The sequence below is a fragment of the Notechis scutatus genome, chromosome Z, assembly GCF_049901735.1.
Source record: "Notechis scutatus isolate UNSWTSFEM ecotype Mainland chromosome Z, rNotScu1.2, whole genome shotgun sequence".
NCBI lineage: Eukaryota > Metazoa > Chordata > Lepidosauria > Squamata > Elapidae > Notechis > Notechis scutatus.
This window is the reverse complement of record NC_142025.1, coordinates 1,119,748-1,143,501: the sequence shown is the minus strand read 5'-3', so window position 1 is coordinate 1,143,501 and position 23,754 is coordinate 1,119,748. Positions and strand designations below refer to the sequence as shown.

At 47.8% G+C, this 23,754-nt stretch overlaps 2 protein-coding genes across 2 annotated transcripts; both read left to right on the top strand.

The window, feature by feature from the left end:
• The first annotated feature begins 133 nt into the window (after positions 1-133).
• COXFA4 (cytochrome c oxidase associated subunit FA4) lies at positions 134-7,234 on the top strand. The gene is made up of 4 exons (XM_026689034.2): positions 134-1,012; positions 3,572-3,660; positions 5,503-5,563; positions 6,999-7,234. Exons 1-4 carry the CDS (start codon positions 899-901, stop codon positions 7,053-7,055), a joined length of 321 nt encoding a protein of 106 aa, XP_026544819.1. The 5' UTR covers positions 134-898; the 3' UTR covers positions 7,056-7,234.
• A 4,183-nt stretch (positions 7,235-11,417) lies between these two features.
• Positions 11,418-17,188, top strand: TMEM129 (transmembrane protein 129, E3 ubiquitin ligase). Its single transcript, XM_026689032.2, has 4 exons — positions 11,418-11,690; positions 12,798-13,275; positions 14,310-14,469; positions 15,290-17,188. Exons 1-4 carry the CDS (start codon positions 11,483-11,485, stop codon positions 15,536-15,538), a joined length of 1,095 nt encoding a protein of 364 aa, XP_026544817.2. The 5' UTR covers positions 11,418-11,482; the 3' UTR covers positions 15,539-17,188.
• The last annotated feature ends 6,566 nt before the right edge of the window (positions 17,189-23,754 follow it).

Genomic DNA, 23,754 nt, shown 5'->3' with positions numbered 1-23,754 from the left:
TATGGGTGCCAACGGGGCTTTCCGGTTTAGGTGGTTAGAGGAAAGGGAAGACGCGCTAAGAGGGCGTACTCTATGGAGGTGGGGTTTCCGGTTAGGGAGAGGAAAAGTGCGGGCGCACTGGGAGGGATACTCTATGGCGGGAGGGGGTGCAGCTTCCTCGTAGAGATGGTAGAAGGGAGGCCGCGCTAGAAGGGGACTCTATGCCGTGAGTGGGTGCGACCCACTGGTCGGCAAAAGAATAGAGGGGGAGGTTTCCTGTTAGGGAGAGGAAGAGGGCACTAGGAGGCAGCTCTCTCTCTCTCCTTTCCTCCCTCCCCCGCTCTCGGCGGTGGCGAAGCTTTCCGGTTAGTTGGTGGAGAAAAGGGAAGCCCCGGTTAGTCTCGATGGCTGGGATCCGATTTTCCGGTCGGCTGAACAATGGAGAGGCGCTTCCGGTTAGGGAGGGGGGAAAAAAGGATGCCGCGCTAGGAAGACACTCTATGGCGGGAGGTCCGACCTTCTGGTCGACTAAACAAATGACGGACCCCGCATTTCTGGCCGAGCGTAAGCAGTGTCTCCACCTCTGAGATTTTTCCTGTTACGTAGAGAAGAGGCACGCCGCGCTAGGCGGAGTCTCTATGGCGGGGTCTGTCCTTTTGATCCAGCCCGAACTCGGTTAGCTTACGATTTTTCTCTGCATTGTTTTCCCTCCGCGGTCTCGGTCGCCCCCTGGCGGCCAAGTTGAGCGCGCAGGCGCAGTTGGGTAGGCGGGCGGGGGAAAGGCTGTCGCGTAGGCGCAGAGCGGCCTCGTGATCCTTGGTTCTCCGCAGAGGGGGGCTGTTGCGCATGCGCGGTCCTCCGCAGAGGTGGTTACTTGAGTGCCTGCGCGGGGTCCTGGCTTGACATTGATCTGGCCGCCATGTCGCAGCAGCAAGCGCAGTCCCGCGTCCCTCCGGCCGCCGCCGCCTCCCCTGCCGCCTCCAGCTCGGGCCTGATTGGCTTCCTCCGCCACCAAGTCAAGCATCGGCCCAGCGTGAGTGGCTCCCTGGGACTCCCGCCCCCATCGTCCTCGGCCGGGACGGACCCCCAAGGGTCATTTGCATGCCGGGGACTCCCGTCCCCATCGTCCCCGGCCGAAGCAGCCGAGCCTCGGGGTCATTTGTTATGCAAGGACTCCAGCTCCAATCATGTACCGTAGAGGTCATTTTGCCTGCCTGGACTCCAGCTCCCATCATCCCCGGCTGGTGTAGCCCACCTTCGGGGTATAATTTGTATGTCTGGACTACAACTCCCATGATCCCCGGGTGGAGTCCCTTAGTGGAGCGACCTACCGTAGAGGTCACTGCCTGCCTGGACACTGGCTCCCATAATCCCCTGCCGCGGTAGCCCACCTTCGATGGTTTTATGTCCCTGGATTCCAGCCCCCATCGTCCCTGGCTAGAGCAGCCAACTCTAAGGGCCATTTGCATGCCTGGACTCCAACTCCCATGATCCCCGGGTGTCGCTCCTGGCCCCTGAAGAGTCTTTTATATGCCTGGACTCCCTCTCCCATCCTCCCTAGTCCTACCCTTCCTAGGAGTCTTTTGTATGCCTGGACTCCAGTCCCCACCATTCCCAGCCAGAACATCTCCCCATCTGGGTCTTTTATGTGCCTGGACTCCAGCTCCCATACTCCCCGGCTGGCCCTGCCCTCAGTGGGGCTTTTTATAGGCCTGGTTCCAGTTCCCATCATCCGCAGTCAATGCAAACTTTCCTATGGATCTTTTAGCTGCCTGGACTCCAGCTCCCATTCTCCATGGCCTTGGGAGTTGTTTCATCTGCCAGGACTCCAGCTTCCATCATCCCCAATTGGAGCGAGTTCTGTCTACCCTTTCAGGCCTACCATTTTCAAGCCTAGCTGGGACTCCACCTCCCATCGTCTAGCTGGGACTCCACCTCCCATCGCTCCCATCCACGCCAGCCAGTCCCACTGATGGACTACAATGCCCATCCCACCCCCCAGCGCGGCATATCCCAGGGCTGCTTCCATTTGGCTTTCGGCTGCATCCTCCCCAGCCTCCCTCCAGTCTGGCTGGGGAAGATGGGGATGGTGGTCTTATTTGATTGACGCTGGCTGGAAAAGGACCCTGGAGCATGGGTCTCAACCTTGGCAACTTTAAGCCTGGCGGACTTCAACTCCCAGAATTCCCCAGCCAGCTGGCTGGGAATTCTGGGAGTTGAAGTCCGCCAGGCTTAAAGTGCCAGGTTGAGACCCATGCCCTAGAGTCATCTAGCCTAACCTAAGGGGGCATTTATGCTTGTGGATATACAACAAGAACACAAAATAGGAGAAAGACCCACAATTACAGACGTTGGCTGTGTGAGCCCAAAGGCTGTTGGGAAGTGTTGTTTTTTTTTTGGCTCCGCCTCCCCATAAGTTACATCTGTTGTTATACAGGGCGATTTAACAACCTTTCATCCAATGGCCAAAGTAAACAATTTCAAACCTGACATATGACCGCTTTTCACCCTGGCTGTTTTTCAGCAGCCACTCCAGGCCCCATCATCCCCGGCAGGCACTTGGAGAGGGATTTCACCTGCCTGGACTCTAACTCCCATCATCCCGCAGTCGTTGCTTCCCTCGTGGGTGGCAGTCTTTAATCCCATCATTCATCTCTTCTCCATCCAACTGGGAGTGGCCAACTATAGGCAGTCCTCAATTTACGACTGACCTTTCTGTCCCTAAGCGAGTCACTTCCTCCATTTTATGACCTTTCTCCCCGCTGTCAATTGGGAATCGCTCCATCGCTAAGCGAGGTGCTTCTGCCCGTTTGGCCTCCTTTTTCAACCTTTCTTGCCACTGTCGCTCAGCGAATCCCGGTGATTACTGTTTGTGATGCGGTCATTAAGTGAATCCCCCATTGACTGAAGGTCATTGAAAGATTGCAGGAACACCGTGATCGTCATAAATACGAGTCTGGTCAAAGTGTTTGAAGTTTGATCATGTGACCCCGGGGAAGGCTGGATGGTCGTAAGTGTGAAAGACGGTCGTAAGTTCATTTTGTCAGCGCTGTTGTCACTTGGAATGGTTGCTAAAGAACCGTTGTAAGTCGAGGACCACCTACCTTGAGCCTTAAGGGAATTTTACTTTTCAGAATTAAGATTTCTACAATTAGCTCTTTCCAGTAAGGGACAGTTAGTCCTCGAGTTACCACTGCTCATTTAGTGACTGCTTTTCCCACTTAATGACTTCTGCACCGTCCTCCACGTTCCGTGATCCAGACTCCTATGCTCGATAACCAATTTGTCTTTACAACTTGATCCCCTTTGGCAAACATCTTGATCAGCCAAATTGAATGGGGGGGAAGACTGATTCACTTAATGATAACTCCAGTGGGGATTCATTTAGTGATGCTGATGAGAAAACTCGTAAAACGAGGCCAAGCTCAAAATTTGGAGGCGCTGTTGTGGTCGCCAGGCGTGGAACGGCCTGGGTTGCTTATGTTTTGGCCTCGCCCACTTTCCCAACGGCCAAACTTCTGATGGTCGTGAAACGGGCATAAATTTGAGGACTTTTGAATCCGAATTTGGTACTTTTTCCCCCTTCTCCTAGCTGATTCCACTTTTCTTAATTATGGGGACCGCTGTGGCTGGAGCTGGACTCTATCTGATGCGTCTGGCTTTGTTCTGTCCCGAAGTCAGGTAAGTCTCCGTCGTGCCTGCATCAAACCTGGTTTATTATCCTACAAACCACCATTGTTGGGGTGGTGGTGGTGGAAGAAATTCTGGGTCTGGAGCTGAATTTGTCGCTATGTTTCCGCATTGTGCAAACAACCACTCGGCATAAAACTCGGTTGGAAGTTAGAGTGGTGTTGAAAAAAAGGCTTATATGACTGTGATTCACACTGTCTGGACTTCAACTCCCAAAATTCCCTTGGGCGTCATGGTCAGTGGGGAGTCCTTGGTGCTCTCTGAGCTGGGTGGTTTCCTTGCAGACATCTTGGGACCCAACTAGGGAACATCATCAGGGCTAGAAGGTAGGAGAAAGAGAAGGAGAAAGAAAGGAAGAAGAGGAGGAAGAATGAGGAGGACTGGTGCTTTCTAACTTTGGCAGTTTTCTTGCAGACATCTCATGACCCAACTAGGGAACGTCATCAGGGCTAGAAGGTAGGAGAAAGAGAAGGAGAAAGAAAGGAAGAAGAGGAGGAAGAATGAGGAGGACTGGTGCTTTCTAACTTTGGCAGTTTTCTTGCAGACATCTCATGACCCAACTAGGGAACGTCATCAGGGCTAGAAGGTAGGAGAAAGAGAAGGAGAAAGAAAGGAAGAAGAGGAGAAAGAATGAGGACTGGTGCTTTCTAACTTTGGCAGTTTTCTTGCAGACATCTCATGACCCAACTAGGGAACGTCATCAGGGCTAGAAGGTAGGAGAAAGAGAAGGAGAAAGAAAGGAAGAAGAGGAGAAAGAATGAGGACTGATGCTTTCTAACTTTGGCAGTTTTCTTGCAGACATCTCATGACCCAACTAGGGAGCGTCATCAGGGCTAGAAGGTAGGAGAAAGAGAAGGAGAAAGAAAGGAAGAAGAGGAGAAAGAATGAGGAGGACTGGTGCTTTCTAACTTTGGCAGTTTTCTTGCAGACATCTCATGACCCAACTAGGGAACGTCATCAGGGCTAGAAGGTAGGAGAAAGAGAAGGAGAAAGAAAGGAAGAAGAGGAGAAAGAATGAGGACTGGTGCTTTCTAACTTTGGCAGTTTTCTTGCAGACATCTCATGACCCAACTAGGGAAGGTCATCAGGGCTAGAAGGTAGGAGAAAGAGAAGGAGAAAGAAAGGAAGAAGAGGAGAAAGAATGAGGAGGACTGGTGCTTTCTAACTTTGGCAGTTTTCTTGCAGACATCTCATGACCCAACTAGGGAAGGTCATCAGGGCTAGAAGGTAGGAGAAAGAGAAGGAGAAAGAAAGGAAGAAGAGGAGGAAGAATGAGGAGGACTGGTGCTTTCTAACTTTGGCAGTTTTCTTGCAGACATCTCATGACCCAACTAGGGAACATCATCAGGGCTAGAAAGGAGCGAGATTATATTGTTGTCAACAGAGAGCAAACCCCACACTCCTTCTAGCCCTGATGATGTTCCCTAGTTGGCTTATGAGACGTCTGCAAGAAAACCACCCAGCTCAGAGAGCACCAAGGACCCCACAAGTCCTCCCCCTCCTCCCCTAGTACTGATGATGTACTCCCCTAGTACTGATGACCTAGTTGGGTCATGAAACGCTAAGTGAATATAGCAGTCGTTAAGTGAGCCCGTTTCCCCCCCCACACACATGGGCGTTATGTGTCCCATACCAGAAACTAAGATCACAACCCAGTACTTTTTGGGGGGGAGGGGGGAGAGGTGAGGCCATTAAAACTTCAAAAAAGAGTGTCAAGTCATTTTGCAAAGGCCCGTCGTAACTCTAGAGCGGAGCAACTAGTTGTTAAGCGAGGACTGCCTTCAGACAGTGTTGTGATTATGTCTAATTTCCTCCTCATTTTTTTCCTCCTAGATGGGATAAGAAGAATAACCCGGAGCCGTGGAACAATCTGGATCCTACTCACCGTTACAAGGTGTGGGCATTTTCAGTGGTGAATCAATGGCGAGGCTCGGGATATATATGACAGGCTTTGCCCCAGGGCATTCCGAGCAAGGGGTGAGGGGTGGGCTAGATGACCTCCAGGATCCCTTCCAACTCAATTATTTCATTCTCTTTTATTCTCCTTATTTATTCTTTTTCTGACCGAGAATGGAACTATAGATGCAGCTATAACTTTGCTAATTCGATATTTCCGAAAGGGTCTCTGGTTTGAGCAGGGGGTTGGACTAGATGACCTCCAGGGGCCTTTCCAACTCTGCTATTCTGTGATTTCAAGGCGCTCCCTTCCTCAAAAAGTGTTTTATTTTGAGAGTTTATATAAGAAAGGACACGGATTAAAGGGCTGGATTTAAATTAGCTTTAGGATCCAGCCAGGCGAATGAAAATAAAAAACTTAAGAAGATAAAAGCCGCTTAAATTCTAAGATCAAGACTTTTACAGTCTTCCATATAGGTGGGTACCTCACTCAAGGACTAGATGCCCTCTAAGGTCCCTTCCCTGTTCTATGATTCTCGAAGCATCTCTTGCTTGAGCAGGGGGTTGGATTAGATGACCTCCAAGGTCCCTTCCGTCTCTGTTATTCTATGATTCTCTTAGGATCTCCTGCTTGAGCAAGGGGTTGGAGTAGATGACCTCCAGGGTCCCTTCCTACTTGGTTATTTTATTCTCTTCTATACTCTTTATTTATTTTCTCTCTGACCAAGAATGGAACTATAGACGCCGCTCAACATTTTTTGGAAATCCTCCCTTCTTAAAGCATGCAGGCCGGGGAATTCTGGGAGTTGAAGTCCACCCTTCATGCTGGCTGTCTCCTGGCGATTGGCCCAAAGTCACCCAGCCGGCTTTTCATGCTTAAGGCGGGACTAGAACTCTCCGTCTCCTGGTGATTGGCCCAAAGTCACCCAGCCGGCTTTTCATGCTTAAGGCGGGACTAGAACTCCCCGTCTCCTGGCGATTGGCCCAAAGTCACCCAGCCGGCTTTTAATGCTTAAGGCGGGACTAGAACTCCCCGTCTCCTGGCAATTGGCCCAAAGTCACCCAGCCGGCTTTTCATGCTTAAGGCGGGACTAGAACTCTCCGTCTCCTGGTGATTGGCCCAAAGTCACCCAGCTGTCTTTCATGCCTAAGGTGGGACTAGAACTCCTTGTCTCCTGGTGATTGGCCCAAAGTCACCCAGCCGGCTTTTCATGCTTAAGGCGGGACTAGAACTCTCCGCCTCCTGGTGATTGGCCCAAAGTCACCCAGCTGTCTTTCATGCCTAAGGTGGGACTAGAACTCCTTGTTTCCTGGTGATTGGCCCAAAGTCACCCAGCTGGCTTTTCATGTTTTTTCCCCTCATTTCTTTCACATCTTTTTTTTTGGAAAAACTGGAATGTTTCTCTTCATAATTCTTATTCCCCCCCCTCCAGTTTATTTCTGTCAACATGGATTACAGCAAGTTGCAGAAAGACCGTCCCGACTTCTAAAAGTGAGGGTGATTTTCCGTCCTTGCAGAAGCCGTCTTCCGGAAGCTGACCGCACAACCCCGTACCCAGCGTCACAATGCAGGAAATAAAAGAAATGTTTGTGTGTGCATCGCCCTGAAAAATAATGTGTTGGAGACGTGCATGCTTAAAATTAATAAATCAACCTCTTGAAAACTTAATTGCTTTGCTCCATCCTGGATTTACTAACTCTTAAAACCCCTGAAAAAAAGGTATTAGAAAGATTAGAGACTAGCTGGATACCCACGCTTCGCTATGAAACCATGTGGTCGGGCTTAGTTTTTGGGGCGGAAAATAAGTGGGGTGGGAATTCCGCCTCTGCCTACTAGCATCCATCGGCATTCATCTGGCTAGTATCCTGTCAGCGTGTGAGAGTGGAGGGCTGTTTGGAAACTGAAACCATATTTGCTGTGTGAGCAAAGAGACAGCAAGGAGCCTGGGCGTGGCTTAGCTCAACTGTTCTGGACTAAAGGTGCTTGGTGCTGTGAAACTGAAACTCCTCTGTGTTTTGCATTTGGAAGAGGTTTCTTTTTAGGTGGGGAAGGGGAGTAGAACTCCTTAGGATCAGAGCGTGTTAATAATAATAACACAGGAAATACTCCAAATGCTCCGATGGTCCTTTTGAAAAATCCTTGCTTAGCCCCTAGAAGCCAAGAAGAACATAGGTGCCAAATGTCAAGTTTGTAGGCTTTACGGTTCTGGAGATTTTGTGATGATGCATGAGGGGTATTGTTGGAAATGACTCCAAATAAGAAAAACTTGGATCAGTGAAAACACAAAGAATTTATTTGCAAGCTTAAATCAAAGCCAACAAAATGAAGAACAAAAGCTGTTTGCAAAGAGCGGTTAGATCTTAGCTTAACTCAACATGAAGTTCGAGCCAAGACCCACACTGCAAGATTTCAAAACATTACATTTTATAGTTTTTTCCCAACTCCCCCACGCCCCTTCTACATCGACCCAGTGACTGAACACAGATAATCCGAAATGCCTTATGGAGACCACATCATCTCCTTTGATACCTCCCAATGACCTCCCATTTTTTGTCAACATGGCTTTTTCTTATCTTACTTGGCATTAAGGAATATCTCTTCAGCAGGGCCTCTTTCTAACAAAGAAATATCTATTTCCTAACACCACACAGTAACACACATTCAACACATCTTCTCTCCAGCCATCTTAGTACAACTTAATGATTATATGCATCTCTAACATATTCACCTATGCAAAGTAAAGGTCTGGTTATAACTTAAAATCACAATGTGCCAAGATTAAATTTAAGCAGATGCTTTGAAAAACAAAATCTAACTTCAATTGTTCAAGGAAGTTAGAGTAATGTTTTATCTTTTATTATCTCTTCTCCTATTGTCCTAATTGATCACTTTGGTCTTTGTTATGTCAAACGTGTATGTGAATTGCCTTGACAGTTTGAGATAGGTACCAATTCCTGGAGGAAATAGGGTGGCATTACCTGATACAGGAGGATGTAATTTACCTGATACAGGAGGATGTAATTTAACAATGAGTAAATGCATTAGAAAATATATTTACAGCAGGATTACATCAAAGGTCTATAGAGCAACTGTCTTCTTAATGCTATAATATACTGTACTATTCTCTTCACCTACATTTTATTTTTGAATTGTTTTATTTCTTAGAGTATTTCACTTTTATATATGTAAATATACACTGCTCAAAAAATAAATAAAGGGAACACTTAAACAACACAATATAACTCCAAGTCAATCACACTTCTGTGAAATCAAACTGTCCAGTTAGGTAGCAACACTGATTGACACTCAATTTCACATGCTGTTGTGCAAATGGAATAGACAACAGGTGGAAAGCAGAGGCAGTTAGCAAGACATCCCCAATAAAGGAGTGATTCTGCAGGTGGTGACCACAGACCACTTCTCAGTTCCTATGCTTTCTGGCTGATGGTTTGGTCATTTTTGAATGCTGGCGGTGCTTTCACTCTAGTGGTAGCATGAGACGGAGTCTGCAACCCACACAAGTGGCTCAGGTAGTGCAGCTCATCCAGGATGGCACATCGATGCGAGCTGTGGCAAGAAGGTTTGCTGTGTCATTGCGCAGAAGATCATTGGTTGCCCTCTCCCCTCTTTGGAAGAGCTTTATAGCTCCCGCTGCCTTAAGGAAGTTCAAAACATTCTCAAAGATCCATCTCATCCTGGGAACCCCTTTTTTTGAACTATTACCATCTGGCAGACGATACAAAATAATAAAAACAAGGACAAGTAGGCTGAAAAACAGCATCTATCCCAGGGCAGGAGCTCTTTTGAATTCTGCTGTATAGTGCAGTGTTGGTGTGGTGTAGGGCAGGGGTCCCCAACCGCCGGTCCGCGGACCGGTACCGGGCATGCGGAACAAGCCTTACCGGGCCGCTGGTTGCTGGCGCCGCCATCTTTTTGGAAAGCTCACCGGAAGCGCTGTTTCGTCATAAAAGATGGCGGCGCCAGCTCGGTGAGCTTTTCCGGGTAGAAAGCCATTTCTACCGAAAAAGCTCACCAGAAGCGCTGGCGCCGCCATCTTTTTATGACTAAACAGCGCTCCGTGACGCCACCGAAGCGCCTTTTCGTCATAAAATGATGGCGGCGCCCAGTTGACGCTGGCACTGGCCGGGCGCGGCGCCCAGCTGATGTCGGAACCGGGCAGCGCGTCGAAAAGGTTGGGGATCCCTGGTGTAGGGGTTTCCGGTTCAATGTGTGAAGGGTGAAGGATGTGTGTTTGTGTTTATTTTCATGGTCATGATGTGCACTGAAGATGGTGTTTGATTTCGTTGTACGAGGTGCAAAGACAATAAAAGTAAACTAAACTAATAAGCAAGAAAAATAATAGTAGCAGATAGAAATATACCTCCTATTGGTATAGCCATCAATTTGTGACCACCATTGAATCTTCCAAATTTCTGCCACTAAGCCGGACGGTTGTTAAAAGTGAGCTTTGCCTTCATTTCACAAGCTTTTCTTGCCACTGTTGTTAAGTGAATCGCTGCCCGTTGTTCTGTTCGGAACATGACCGGTAAGCAAATCTGGGCTTCCGGCTTGTCGGAAGGTCACAAAAGGGGATCCCATGAGCCTCCCACCCCCAGTGATGCCGCAACTGTCATAAATACAAGTCAGTTGCCAAGCTCCAAATTTGGATGTTACGATGGTTGTATCTCACTTCGTTCTGCCCCTGTTGGCACTTTGAATGGTCCCAAAATCAAATGCTTATAAGCTGAGGACTCATCTGAGTTGAAAATCAGGATTGAAACTTGGCCCAGAGGGGAACTAATTCTGGAAAGAAGATTTTTGATACTTTGGGATGGGAGACCACCAGGAGAGCCAAGGTTTATAAAGATATAGTGGACGGAGGGGAAGAAAAAAACTCCAGCTGCAGCAGGGTTGCTTCCCTATATGCGAGCCCAGGAGATTCCTGCAAGAAATTTCTTTTCATGATATCCTCAACTAACGGCCAACAATTGAAATCCACATTTCTGTCACTGAGTGAGACATTCCAAGCAAATTTGATGACTTTGCTGGACAAGTGTTAAAAGAGATGACTGTCTTTGTTAAGAGTTAGGAACATGGTCGTTAAGCGAATCTGGCTTTCCCGTGGACTTAGCTGGTGAGGTCACAAAAGGAGAACATGTGACACGCATACAGGTCGCTGCAACCGTCGTAAAGATGAGTCTGCCGCCAACGTTGATCATATGGAGGGGGGGTGCTAGCGTGACAAGTCATGCACAAAAGCGGGTCCTTGTTTTTGGGAACTTGGAACGGTTGCTAAACGAACAGTCGTTAAGTCGAGGCCTGGCTGTATTGTGAAAGGTATACGCCACAAATAACTTCCGTGGGGTAAATTTGCAAGAAAGCTGGAAGCTGTCATTCTACGCTTCTGTCAAGCTTGTCCTGCTTGAGCAGGGGGTTGGACTAGATGACTCCGAGGTATCCTTCCAACCCTGTCAATCTGTGATTGTGATTCTGTTAGGAAGAGCTGGGCAAGCGGAAGAGGCAGAAGGACTTCAACTCCCAGAGTTCCCACGCGGAAAAAAAATGGTCGCAGGAAAGAGCTGCCGGAGGTGGGGGAGGCGGGATTCCCCAGAGTTCTTTATCATCCAGCCTGGGGACTCCGTGGATGAGGCGGGACTTCAACTCCCGGAGATCCTGGCGCGGGGCTTAAGTGGGCCGGGCTTCCGCCGGCCTAGGGACTCGGAGGCGAACTTCAACTCCCAGTGTTCCCCGCGCCCTACTTCCAGCGAGGCCTAAGTGGGCGGGGCTTCAACTCCCAGAGTTCTCCTTCCAGCGAGGCCTAAGTGGGCGGGGCTTCCGCCGGAGGAGGACTCGGCTGAGAGCGGCGGCAGGAGGAGGAGGAGGAGGAAGGGGCGGGGGGCGCTTTTGAGGGGCTCCATGGAGACCCCCACGGCGACCACCTTCACGCTGGCCTACCTGGTGCTGGCCGTCTGCTTCGTCTTCCCGCCCAGCGAGTTCCACCTGGCCGGCCTGACGGTGCAGAACCTGCTGGGCAGCTGGCTGGGCAGCGAGGACGTGGCCTTCGTCCACTACCACCTGCGGCGGGGCACCGTGACCCTCGTGGCCCACGCCGCCCTGCCCCTGGGTGAGGGGCTGCCCGGGGAGCGGGCAGAGGGGGGCTGGCTCTGAGTCTGGAGGAGGGGGAGGACCCCCAAAAAGGAGGGGAGGAGAAAGGGGAGACCCAAGGGAGTGGGAAGGGAAGATTCCCCCGAGAAAGGGGGTGCAGGATCGGGGGAAGGAGAAGGGGAGGGGGAGACCCAGGGGAGGGGATAGGCGCCCCCGCAAAAGGGAGAGGGAGAGGAAGACTCCCCCAAGAAAGGGGGTGCAGGATCGGGGGAAGGAGAAAGGGGAAGGGGAGACCCCTAGAAACGGGGTGCAGGGAAGGGAGTGTGAAAGAAGGGGAGCCCCCAGGTGGGGAGGGTAGAAGGGGAAGACTCAGGATCTGGGTCTGGATCCCGCCATTCAGCTGGGGAGGGGAGGAAGAGGAGGAGAAAGGGAGGGAAGGAAGAAAAGGGAGGAAGGGAGGAAGAAAAAGGAAGGAGAGGAGGAGAAAGGGGGAGGAGGGAGGGAGGAAAAAGGAAGGAAAGGGGAGAAAAGAGGAGAAAGGGGGAGAGGAAGGAGAAGAGAAGGAGGGGAAGGGGAGGAAGGAAGGAGAGGAGAAAGGGAGGGGAAGGAGGGAGGAAGGAGAGGAAGGAACAAAGGAAGGAGAAGAGGAGCGGGAAGAGGAAGGAGAGGAAGAAAGGAAGGAGAGGAGGAGAAAGGGAGGAGAGGAGCCGAAAGCAAGGGGGAAGAGGAAGGAAGGGGGAGGAGGAGAAAGGGAGGGGGGAAGAGTTAGGAAGGAAGGAAGGAAGGAGAGGAAGAGAAAGGGAGGGAGAAGGGGGAAGGAAGGAAAGAAAGAGGAAAGAAGGAGAAAGGCAGGATAGCAAAATAAAACCGGAAGGAAGGGAAGAGAAAAAGAAAGAGGGAATGAAGGAAATAGGTTGGGAAGAAGGCAGGAGTGAAAAGGAAGGAAGAAATGAAGGAGAAAGGCAGAACAGCAAAAATAACGCGAAGGTGAAAGAGAAAAGACAAGGAGGAAGGAAAGGAAAAAGACAGGAAGGGAAAGAAGGAAATAAGCTGGAGGAAAGAAAAGGAACAAAAGAAGAAATAAGAAAGAAATAGAAAGAAAGAACAACCTCTCACTCTTCCCCAGGCTACTACCTGGGCATGGGTCTTGCGGCGCCCGAAAAACAGCTCTTCGCCATCTCCCAGGCGCCCGAGCCTTGGAAAGTCTTCTTCGCCAGTGCTCTCCTCCTCCTGGTCCTCGCGGTCACCTTCGCCTACTACTGGTCGCGGGATGGTTGGTCCCGCCACCCGCTGGCCAGGACCCTCTCTGCCTTTGCTTTGCCGCCCCATGCCAACTGGCGGGCCGTGGCCTTGTCCATCAATACCGAATTCCGCCGGATTGACAAGTTTGCCACGGGCGCCGCTGGCGCCCGCCTGATCGTGACCGACAGCTGGATCCTCAAAGTCACCACCTACTCTTTCCACGCGGCGCTGCAACGGGACCTCCAGCTGACCGTCATAGACTCTAGGCAGCAGGACCTCTTGCTGGACGTCAACAGGCCGGCACAGTTCCTCACCATCCGCGTGGCCAGCGCCGATCCCCGCGTGAAGGCCTTTGACATCCGGTAACGCTTGTCCCCAGCATCTTGTTTCCGCGTGGGGCAGAGCAGTGCATTTGAACCTGGAGCCTATGCGGTTTAGCAGTCTGGAAGGCTGTTTCTGTTGAATCCTCGATTTTATGGCCTGAAAATTTCTGCTTTGCGGCGCGTTGAGTTGCGCCCTGTTTGCCGGCCATTCTTACCAGTTCACAACTGGTTCTTAAGAGTTATGAACCGGTTTTTAAATCAATCCTGGCCACTGTTTCATCACACGGTCGTGAAGGAAATATGGCTCCCCCGAGTTTGCTTGGCGAGAAGGTCGCAAAAATGAATTGGTCGTTCAGTGAATCCCTGCAGGTTTTAATCACAAATTCGGTCACGTGATCAAAATTCAGAGCTTTGGTCACTGATTTCATATTTACGACGGTTGCAGCCTCCCTCCTTGGGTCACGCGATCCCTTTTTGCAACCTTCTGACCAGCAAAGTCGAAGCTAGCTTCACTTAACAACCGTTCGACTTGACTGCAGAGATTCACTTAACTCCTGTGGCGAGAGAGGCCTTCCAGAAGGGCAGAGCTCGCTTCACAAATATCTTGCTTAGCGATGGAAATTTCGGGGCTTTGTTGTGGTCGTAAGTTGAGGATGAGCTGTATTTTATTTGGCGCTAGTCTTCAACATACGACCGCAATTGTCATGCTAGGTGAGAAATGTGTTCAGTGACTTTTGTCCCATTTTGCGGCATTTCTCCCCACCTTGGTTGAGTGGATCATGTCCTTAAATGAATCATACGGTTGTTAAGTGAATCGGCCTTCCTCATCAACAAAAGGGGATCATAGAAAACCCAGGACATTCCAACCGTCAAATGTAAATCCCGTAACTGTGGGTGGAGAAAGGCTCTTTTTTCCTCCCAGGGCTGTTGTAACTTGGCACGGTCAGTAAATCAACCGTCATAAGTCAGGAACCATTTGGGTTCTAAAGAAATAGGCTGGTTTATCGTCTGTTTTGGAATCCAACTTCGTTCGTTCCCAAAATCTGGACCTGACCTTTGTTTTTTCCCAACAGGCTCAACTCGTCGGAATACGGGGAAATGCAGGACAAGCTCCGCGCCCCCATCCAGAACGGGGCCAATGTGGTCATCCATCAGAGCCTGAGCGACCTCTTCCTGGAGACCTTCAGCTCCCTGGTGGAGAGAAACCCGCCATACCTGGTTCCCAGCAACCAGGTGAGTTTTTCTGTCCGGCATCCCGACAACGGGATGGCTGGTTGGTCATTCCTGGCTTACGATCGATTTGGGCATAAAAGGAAGCCGTCATCATTGCCAGATGGGAAGTGGGGATTTGCTCTCTGCTTATGCACAGTCCTCTCTGCCATGGATGGCGTTGCCTAGTTGGGTCATGAGATGTCTGTAACAAAACCCCCAAGCTGGGAGAAGACCAAGGACCCCACAGTTCCCTCCCTCTCTCACTTCCTTCCCTGATGATGTTCGCTTGTTGGGTTATGAAATGTTTGCAAGGAAACCATGTTCAGGGAGCACCAAGGACCCCACAGTTCTCCTCCTTTCCCTCTCCTTTCTTCCTTCCCTCCCTCTCCTTTCCCTCTCCTTCCTTTCTTCCTTCCTCTCTCCCTCCTTTTTCTTTCCTCCCTTCCTCCCCTGATGCTGTTCCTTCGTTGGGTCATGAGATGTCTGCAAGGAAACCACCCAACTCAAGGACCCCACAGTCCTGCTTTCTTCCCTCCTTTTCCTTCCTCCTTTCTCAAACTGATGACGTTCCCTAGTTGGGTCATGGAACGTCTGTAAGAAAACCCCAAATTCGGAGAGCGCCAAGGATCCCACAGTCCTCCTGCTCTTCCTCTCCACAAACCCCACTCCCTCCCAGCATTGATGACGTTCCCTAGTTGGGTCATGTAATGTCCATAAGAAAACCATCTCCTCTTCCCCTTCTAGCCCTGGTGGCGCTACCTAGTTGGGTCATGAGACGTCTGCAAGGAAACCACCCAGCTTCGACCATCTCTAATGATCTTACTGCTCCCTCCCTCCACAGGAGTTGGACCTCTGCATTGGCTGCATGCAGTCCCGGGCCAACGTCAAGTTACTGAAGAATTGCCGGGAGCTCCATGAGGGCGAATGCCAGCCGTGTTTCTGCTACCCCATGTGGTGCCTGCTGTGTATGGGCAAATGGTTCGCCAGCCAGCAGGACCAGCAGCACCCAGAGACCTGGCTCTCCAGCCACGTGCCTTGTCCCACCTGCCGAGCCAAATTCTGCATTTTGGACGTATGCTCAGTGCAGTGACAGGCCGCCACCACAGCGAGGCGGAGAAGATGCAATCTTCCCGGCAGGATGCAAAATTTCCACAATTTTCCCCCACCCCCCTTTTGATGCCTTGGCAAATGCCGTTGTGTTTCTACCCTTTTTCTACCCTGACAGCGGAGGTATTTCACAAGCTCGGCTCCTGTCTTAAAAGGGGCCGTGCTTGAGAAACGCAACTTTCGACTGCTGGTTGCAACAAGTATTCCTCAAAAACGAGAATGGGTTCTTTTTTTTTTTTTTCTTCGCCGCCTAAATTGGGCCTGGATCCATTGAATTGTTCCACACTCCACCTTAGTCTGCAATTCCCATTTTTTCCCCAAATTTTTCTATCACGGGAACGACGTTGGCAGATTTTGCAACAAACTTTCTCGTAAACACATTATTTTCTGGTTAGGTCTTATTTTCAGGAAAATACGGTTCCAAATGTGTTCCTCTGGCTGACCATCTTAACGGGTTAATTTTTGGGGTAGGACTTATATTAGAAGCATCCTGAAATAGGCTAGGGCTTATTTTCCAATTGGGTCTTATTTTTCAGATATAAAGATAATCTAAATTACTGCAGTGTTCCCAAAGGATTTTTCTCGGGAAAGGAAACGGATTAATGGCCCGGGAACTTGTGCGATTAAAAATCTCATCACCGCCGGAGCTTAGAATAACAGTCGGGAGAAAACGATCCGGCGTTTGAAGTATTGTTGTACCAAAATTAACAATTTGGGATGACACCCCATTGTGTTTTTGGAGGGTGGGGTTCGAGGCTGAATTTTGAGTGGAAAAAAAAAACAACATACTTGAAATGGTCTTTTTCGGGCAGGTTCGTAACTCGGTTTCACCGAGTGTAGTATTCTGTCGGGATCCTTTGCGGGGCAAATGGAAGAGAAACGCCTTGATCAGTCAAAGTCAACAATGGTTTGTCAGCGAGATGGATTCCAGCTTGAGTTGAAATGGAGCTTTTCATTTATTTTCCCCCCCTATTCGTCTCTTGGTCAAGATTGGCAGGTCCTGCATCTCATCGACTTGAAAATAGATGGGACTTCAACTCTCACAATCCCCTGGCTAGCAAGCTTTAATTCTGGTCGCTGAAATTCACTCCCTAAAAGGATGCTGGATGGGGGATTCTGGGAGTTGGAAGTCCTCCCCTCTTCAAGTGCCAAGTTTGAGAATCAACATCCTATTTCAAGCAAAGAAAAATGAGAATTTTTAAGGCTTAGGTGCCTGTATCCCGTCTCCTCCCTAAACATCCCTATATGCACCTTTAATTTATTTTCTTTAGACCTTTAAATCTCTGTTCAGTTCCTCCATCAAAATCTCTTTTAATAATTCCACCCCACCCAATTTTAATTCCCAGAATTCCCCTGGCTGTACAACCGCCGCCGAGAATTCTGGGTAAATCTAGAAGTTGTAAATCATTCCCCACCAAAGTTCCTTTTAGTTTCTCAGAAAAGGTAGGAGAAATTTTTAATTGAAAAATAAAACAGAAGTAACATGAACTTGTTAAAAAGGATTAAAAATTAAAATTTTAGTTGAGAAATATTTGGAAAGTATTATTCAGTATTATATTTACGAGTGAAAAGGCCGGAATGAATCCCGTTTATTCTGTGCCCAATAAAATTTTTGCCTCTTTGTGAGTTCAAACAATTCCTGTCATTTTATTCCTTCTGAATTTTAATTCTTGTTTATTACGATTGAGTTTTGCCTCGTTTTACGACCTTTGTCACGGTGTGAACTCAAAGTGTTTTGTAGTTGCCAACAGAAAGCGGGGGAGGAGTTCGAAAACAGTGAAGCAGTTTGGAATTGAAAATGCATTCCATTCATATCTTACAAAGATTAGTTTACTTTTATTGTCCTTGCACCTGTACAACAACGAAATCAAACACCATCTTCAGGGCACATCATGACCATGAAAATAAACACAAACACACATCCTTCACCCTCCACACATTGAATTGGAAACCCCTGATATTGCATTCATATTGCACTATACAGCAGAAGTCAAAAGAGCTCCTGCCCTGGGATAGAAGCTGTTTTTCAGCCTATTTGCCCTTGTTTTTATTATTTTGTATCGTCTGCCAGATGGTAATAGTTCAAAAAAAGGGGGGGGTTCCCAGGATGAGATGGATCTTTGAGGATGTTTTGAACTTCCTTAAGGCAGCGGGAGCCATAAAGCTCTTCCAAAGAGGGGAGAGGGCAACCCATGATCCTCTGAGGGGCAATGACCTTCACCCTCTGGAGTGGCTGTCCTATCTGCCACGGTGCAATTGGCAAACCAGACAGAGGTGCAGTAAGGTTAAAATGCTCTCTCTGGTGCAGCGGTAGAAGGTCACCAGCAGTTTTCCATTCAGTGGTTGTTTCCTGAGAAGCCTCAGGTAATATAATCTCTGCTGGGCCCTTTTGACCAGGGCTGCAATGTGAGCCCCCCCCGCCCCCAGGTCAGGTCCTCTTTTAGGGTAACACCCAGAAACTTAAAACTGGCCACTTGCTCCACTCGGTCTCCCTTGAGAAGCAAGGGCTGGATGTCTGATCTGTTATATATGAATAGTTATAACTAAGAGATGAGTTTCTGCCATGCAGGTCTCTTAATTGAGGAACATGATTGATGACTCTAGGCTATGGACGTGTTCTGTTGGAGAATATGAATTATGATATGCCCAGAGGGTTGGGGGGAAACCAAGGTCAAGGGTGACAGTGAATGACGTGTCTCAGAATCGGCTATGCACAGGTCACGTCATACGGACACGTTAGCGGTTAGCTCCTAATAAATCCTCTGGAAATCCTTCTGAAGCTTGTCTTGAAATAGGGCCACTGCTGGAATCCTGACAGCCAATTCTGAGACACATCATTCCCTGTCACCCTTGACCCTGGTTTCCCCCCACCCCTCTGGGTGCATCATAATTCATATTCAACGAAACACGCCTGTAGCCAAGAGTCATCAATTATGCTCTCCAGTTAGACATTTGCACGGCAGAAACTCCAGTTGCTTAATTGTCTTTGCAAGATATGAGTGGAATGCACTTTCGATTCCAAACTGCTGCACTGCTCTTTCAAACTCCTCCCCTTTCTGTTGGCAACTATAAAACGGAATCCTGACACACACGGTTCTTAAGCGAATCCCTGCGTCCGTGAAGTTTGCCATTCGGTCGTTAAGTGACTTAGTCTTCCGCATCAACGTTGCTCATTGGAAGGTTGCAAAAGGGGATCACATGACCTCTGGGACACTACAACTGTCATAAATACGAGTCAGATGCCAAACGTCCAAATTTTGATGATGTGACCATGACCATGTTACTTTTTGTGGCGGTTGTAACTTCGAACAGTAACTTCCAACAGATGAGCTGTTGGGTGTCAAGGCCTGTTGAATATCAATAGCACTACAAATTGTTGCTTTACTTCGGCAAGATTCTAGGCCAGGAGTCACCAACCTTTTGGACCTCAGGGACCACCAATTTTAAATCCCAGGGATCACTAACTGTTCTGTGGGTGTGGCCTAATTTGTGGGTGTGGCTTGGTGGTCATGTGACTGGCTGGGCATGGCTTGTATGCAAATATTATATTTATATAAATATTGAATTTTTTTATAATAAAAAAGAGCAACTTTTACCCAAAATCAGGCAAAGCAGGCAGGCAGATTGAGTTGCTCACGGAATCATTCAGTGATCTATCTATCTGCCATCGGCTAGCTCAGCCTCTCAAATTTGCTTGCCGTGAGTCTGCACTGAATAACAGAACCTTCAGTCCTAAGGGAGGTTCGGCTGTGCTTAAAAGCAGAGCCGAAGATCTAAAGACTAGCTAGAAAGCAAGAAATCCAACCATTTCCTGCTTCCTAGCTAATCTAAATCTCCCGGCACAGCAGAACAGATGATGGTCGGAAAAAGGGAAAATAGCAATTTAACAGGCAAGTTTGCCGGGTAAGGAAGGAGTGAGTGGGCAAGGAAGGGTTCCCATGGGAGGCGCAGCTTTGTGTTTCTGCACAGCCTGGATTATTTGCTTTGGGGGGATGGTCTGGGGGTGAGATTTCTCTGCAGCTCACCAACATTTTCTTGCGGCCCACCGGTTGGCGACCGCTGTTCTAGGCTACAAATTGTTGATTTACTTCGGCAAGACACAATAAGGGAAACAAGTGTGGGGACAAGTTGTAAATTATATTTTTTTCAAAGCCATTTGCATTTCGAATGGTTATAAAATTGGGGGCAACTTGAACATTCTGGCAACCAACTTCGCTGAAAGACATTCCTTGGGCAGAACTGACTTGTCGGCCAAGGGGTCATGAGAACGGCACACAGACACAATGCAATTTAAAAAGGATTGTTTTTTTATTGCTGAGAAATCTCTTTAACAATCTTGGCTAGTTTACAAACTGCAGAAGAAAAAGTTTTGGACATCATCTCTGTCCAAAAAAGAAGAAAAGAAAAAAAATATGCGGTACGCATCTGTTCTTATAATTGAACATTTACACCTACATAATAATCCACATTATCCCAATCGTTACCACAATGTGGTGTTAATAAGATTTCTACACCAACTATCACTTTAGTTCCTTTCATAAATATATATATATATATATATATCTTGATAGCTCAAGTTATTACATAGAGTTGCTACTTCTATTACCCTCTCTTACCTTAAAATCCAACTCTCCTTTATGTTTTTTTTTGTTAAATACCATTTTGTTCGGGGAGAAGGGGGTTGCCTCACCAGTATAGTTTTTAGAAATCTTTCTATCATCATCTTTGAACAATCCTGTAATCTCTTGCAGGGCAGATTCTGGGCAATTTAATGTAGTGGAGAGTTTCATGGCCGGCTGCCCTTCCTGTTGCCAACGCAGAGTTTTGTTCAGCAGATATATTCTCAGTGTGCCCAGAGAGAGAAATATCTGCCTCTACCTAGGATCGAACTCACAGCTACCTAATTGTGAGGTGAGAGCTCCACCTCTAGGCCACCACAGCACCAGATTCATAAATCTTTCTATCCAGGTCCTTTATAGGAGTCCTTGACTAACGACCACAATCGAGCCTGTGATTAAGCCAAGGCAGCTGTTTTAAAGTGAACTTTGCCCCATTTTGACCACCTGTTTTATCAGGGTTATTTCAAAATCAGGGTGGTTAAGCGGCTCGTGCGCCCATTAAGCAGATTGGGCTTCCCCCACCCCCAACTGACGGCTTGTCAGGGTCAGAAAATTGGGTCATAAACATGAGCCAGTTGCAAAAGTGGCCGAATTCTTATCTTGTGACTGTGAGAATTTTTGCAACGGTTAAGTGTGAAAATGAAGATGTAAGCCAGTTGTTTCAGTGCCATCGTGTTGGTCACTAAATGAACGGTCGTAAATCGAGGACTACATATATAGCTAGCATCAGCCGAGCCGTTCAGGTAGCGATTTTACAAGCATCATCTTCCAGAATATTTGCATGTCATCTTTTCCTGCAAGTTACCCCCCCCCCCCCAAATTAAAAAGTTTGCTTTTCTTTAGACTGTGAGATGGATGATTTTTTGCAAAGGGCCAGTTACGCACAGGATCAAATTGTATTTTTATTCTGGGCATTGCCTTCTGCTGAAGGGGGTGTGCTTGTGTGTTTCTGGGGGACACAAACATACACAATACACGCACTTTGTGCCCGCCTGGTGTTTTGAAACGTCAGCAGCCCTTTTTGCTGGCCAAAAGGAAGAGCCCGAGACGACCACTCACATATCAGGACATTTCGTCTCATGACTGCAAACAGATGCTGCCTGCTTGCCAGTTGTGGCGTATGTATCTTTTGCACATTTGTGGCCGGGCACTTGTGCGACATCGCACTTTTATTGATGAGCTCCGCTGAAAAACTTTTTACAGCCTTTTAAGTCAGCCATTTCCGTTCCTGACTCCCAAGATGGAACGCCGAAAGTCAAAATCCGAACACGATATGGGGAAGTCCAGGGAACAAGGGTAAATAGTCCTCGAGTTAATTACCACAATTGGCATCAGACTTTCACAGGATTGCACTGAAGATGTTGCCTAGTTTGGTCATGAAATGTCTGCTAGGACACCGCTGATTAGAATTTTCCCATTGCCAAGCAAATTGGTGTCAGTCAGCTCTACCCAACGTAATTTACTGCCCACCTACAAGCCTATTTCCCGCCTCCTCACAGGATATGCCATAAATCACATTCTCCAATGGAGCACTGATCTGGGACCTTACAACCATCACAAATACCTGCCATCGCCAGGCGCCTGGAGATCGATCCCGTGACCATGGGGAATACTGTAATCGTTGTAAGCACGAGGACCGGTCTCAAACCACTTTTTTTCCAATGCAGCCGTAACTTCAAATAGCCAGTAAAGAAATGGTTGGACGTTGAGGACTGCTTGAACTGTTTGGAAAGCAGATTTTAGTTCTTTAATTTCAAAAGAGAAGACCGAGAAGTCAAGTTGACGTCCTGCCTGGAGGGTGGAGAGCTTTTATCATCAGCGATAAAAAAAATTATCATTTTTTAGGAAAGATTCGGAGATTTGGCCCAAACGAACCGACAACGCAATGGATGATTGCACCGTGGGGGACGAGAAAATTGTCCAACCAGTACTGTCAGGACTTCAACTCCCAGAATTCCCCATGCTGGCAAGGGGAATGCTGGGAATCGGAGTCCATACACTTTTTGAAGTTGCTTGGTTTTAAGAAAAGCCACTGCGTACCAAGTTTTGTGTACCACAAATGGTCCTCAGAAGGACCAACAAGGTGACAACTGGTTTAGGCAGTGCTGAAGTAGCACAAAACCTGTTTTTATTCTGTTCTCTGGTCTCCCAAGGAATCCTAAACGAGAAGTCTTGGTAGTCTTCAACTTACAATAGTTCATTTAGTGACATCCAGCACTGCTTTGATACTCGTTAAGGTAACTATATCTAAACAACCTGGGATGGTCCAAAGCTCATTAAAGCATCTAAACACCTCAGAATCAATAAGAAGCCCATGAAAACAGCTACATCTCAACAACCTGGTTGACTGGAAGCTCATTCAAGCAGCTATATGACAACAGCCCAGCACTGGCTCACAGCTCATTAAACCAGCTACTTCTCAATGATTCCAAGTTCATTAAAGCAGCTATATCTTAAACACCCAGCACTGGTTTGCAGCTTTTTAAAAACAGCTGCATCTCAACATCCAACACAACTTTAATACTTATTAAACCAGCTACTTCTCAACCTAGCAACGGTTCCAAGTTCATTAAAGGAGCTATATCTTAACTACCCAACACTGGTTTTGCAGCTTTTTAAAAACAGCTACATCTCAACTTCCAACACAGCTTTAATGCTTATGAAAGCACCTGCATCTCAACATTTATAGGGCTGTAAAGCATTATAAAGCGGTATATAAGTGCTATTGCTATTTCAACACCTGCTTTGAAGCTCATAAAAGCAGCTACATCTCAACAATCCGGCACTAGTTTGAAGCTCATTCAAGCAGTTGCATCTCAATCTCCAGCATTGGTATGGAGCTGATTAAAGTATAAAAAAACCCTAGCACTGGTTGGAAGCTCATGAAAATAACTACAGCTCAACATTCCACACTGATTCCCAGCTCATTAAAGTAGTTGCATCTCAATAATCTAGCACCAATCTGAATCTCATTAAAGTAGCAACATCTCAACAGACCAGCACTGTCTCAGAGCTCATTAAAGCAGCTATATCTTAACCACCCAGCACCAATTTGCAGCTTGTTAAACAGCTACATCTTAACATCCAACAAGGCTTTAATGCTAATTAAAGCAGCTATATCTCAATCAAACTGCCCTGGTTTCAAGCTCATGAAAGCAGCTATTCTCTTGGCGGGACTGTGTGCTCTCTCTATATTCCACAGCCCCTTTTCCAATTTGCGTCTAAAAACCTTGCACCCTCTTAATAGGTCTTCATACAATGAAGTGCAACGTCCTTGCAAGAATCTGGAGAGCTGAAAGCGGCAAGTTGTATACATTTGGAAAGTACGAAGCTGGAACTCCAGGAAATATTTGAACAAACCAAGTCAGAAATACTAAGACGAGAATGTTTGCAATAGGTCCTTGGTGCTTTCGAAGCTGGCTGGTTATCTTGGAGACATTTCATGACCCACCTATGAAACATCGTCAGTGCTAGAAAGGAGAGGTGTGTGCAGATAGGAGAACTGTGGAATCCTTGGTCTCTCTGAAGTTGTTTGTTTTCTCACAGATGTTTCAAGACCCAACTGGGGAACATCCTCAGT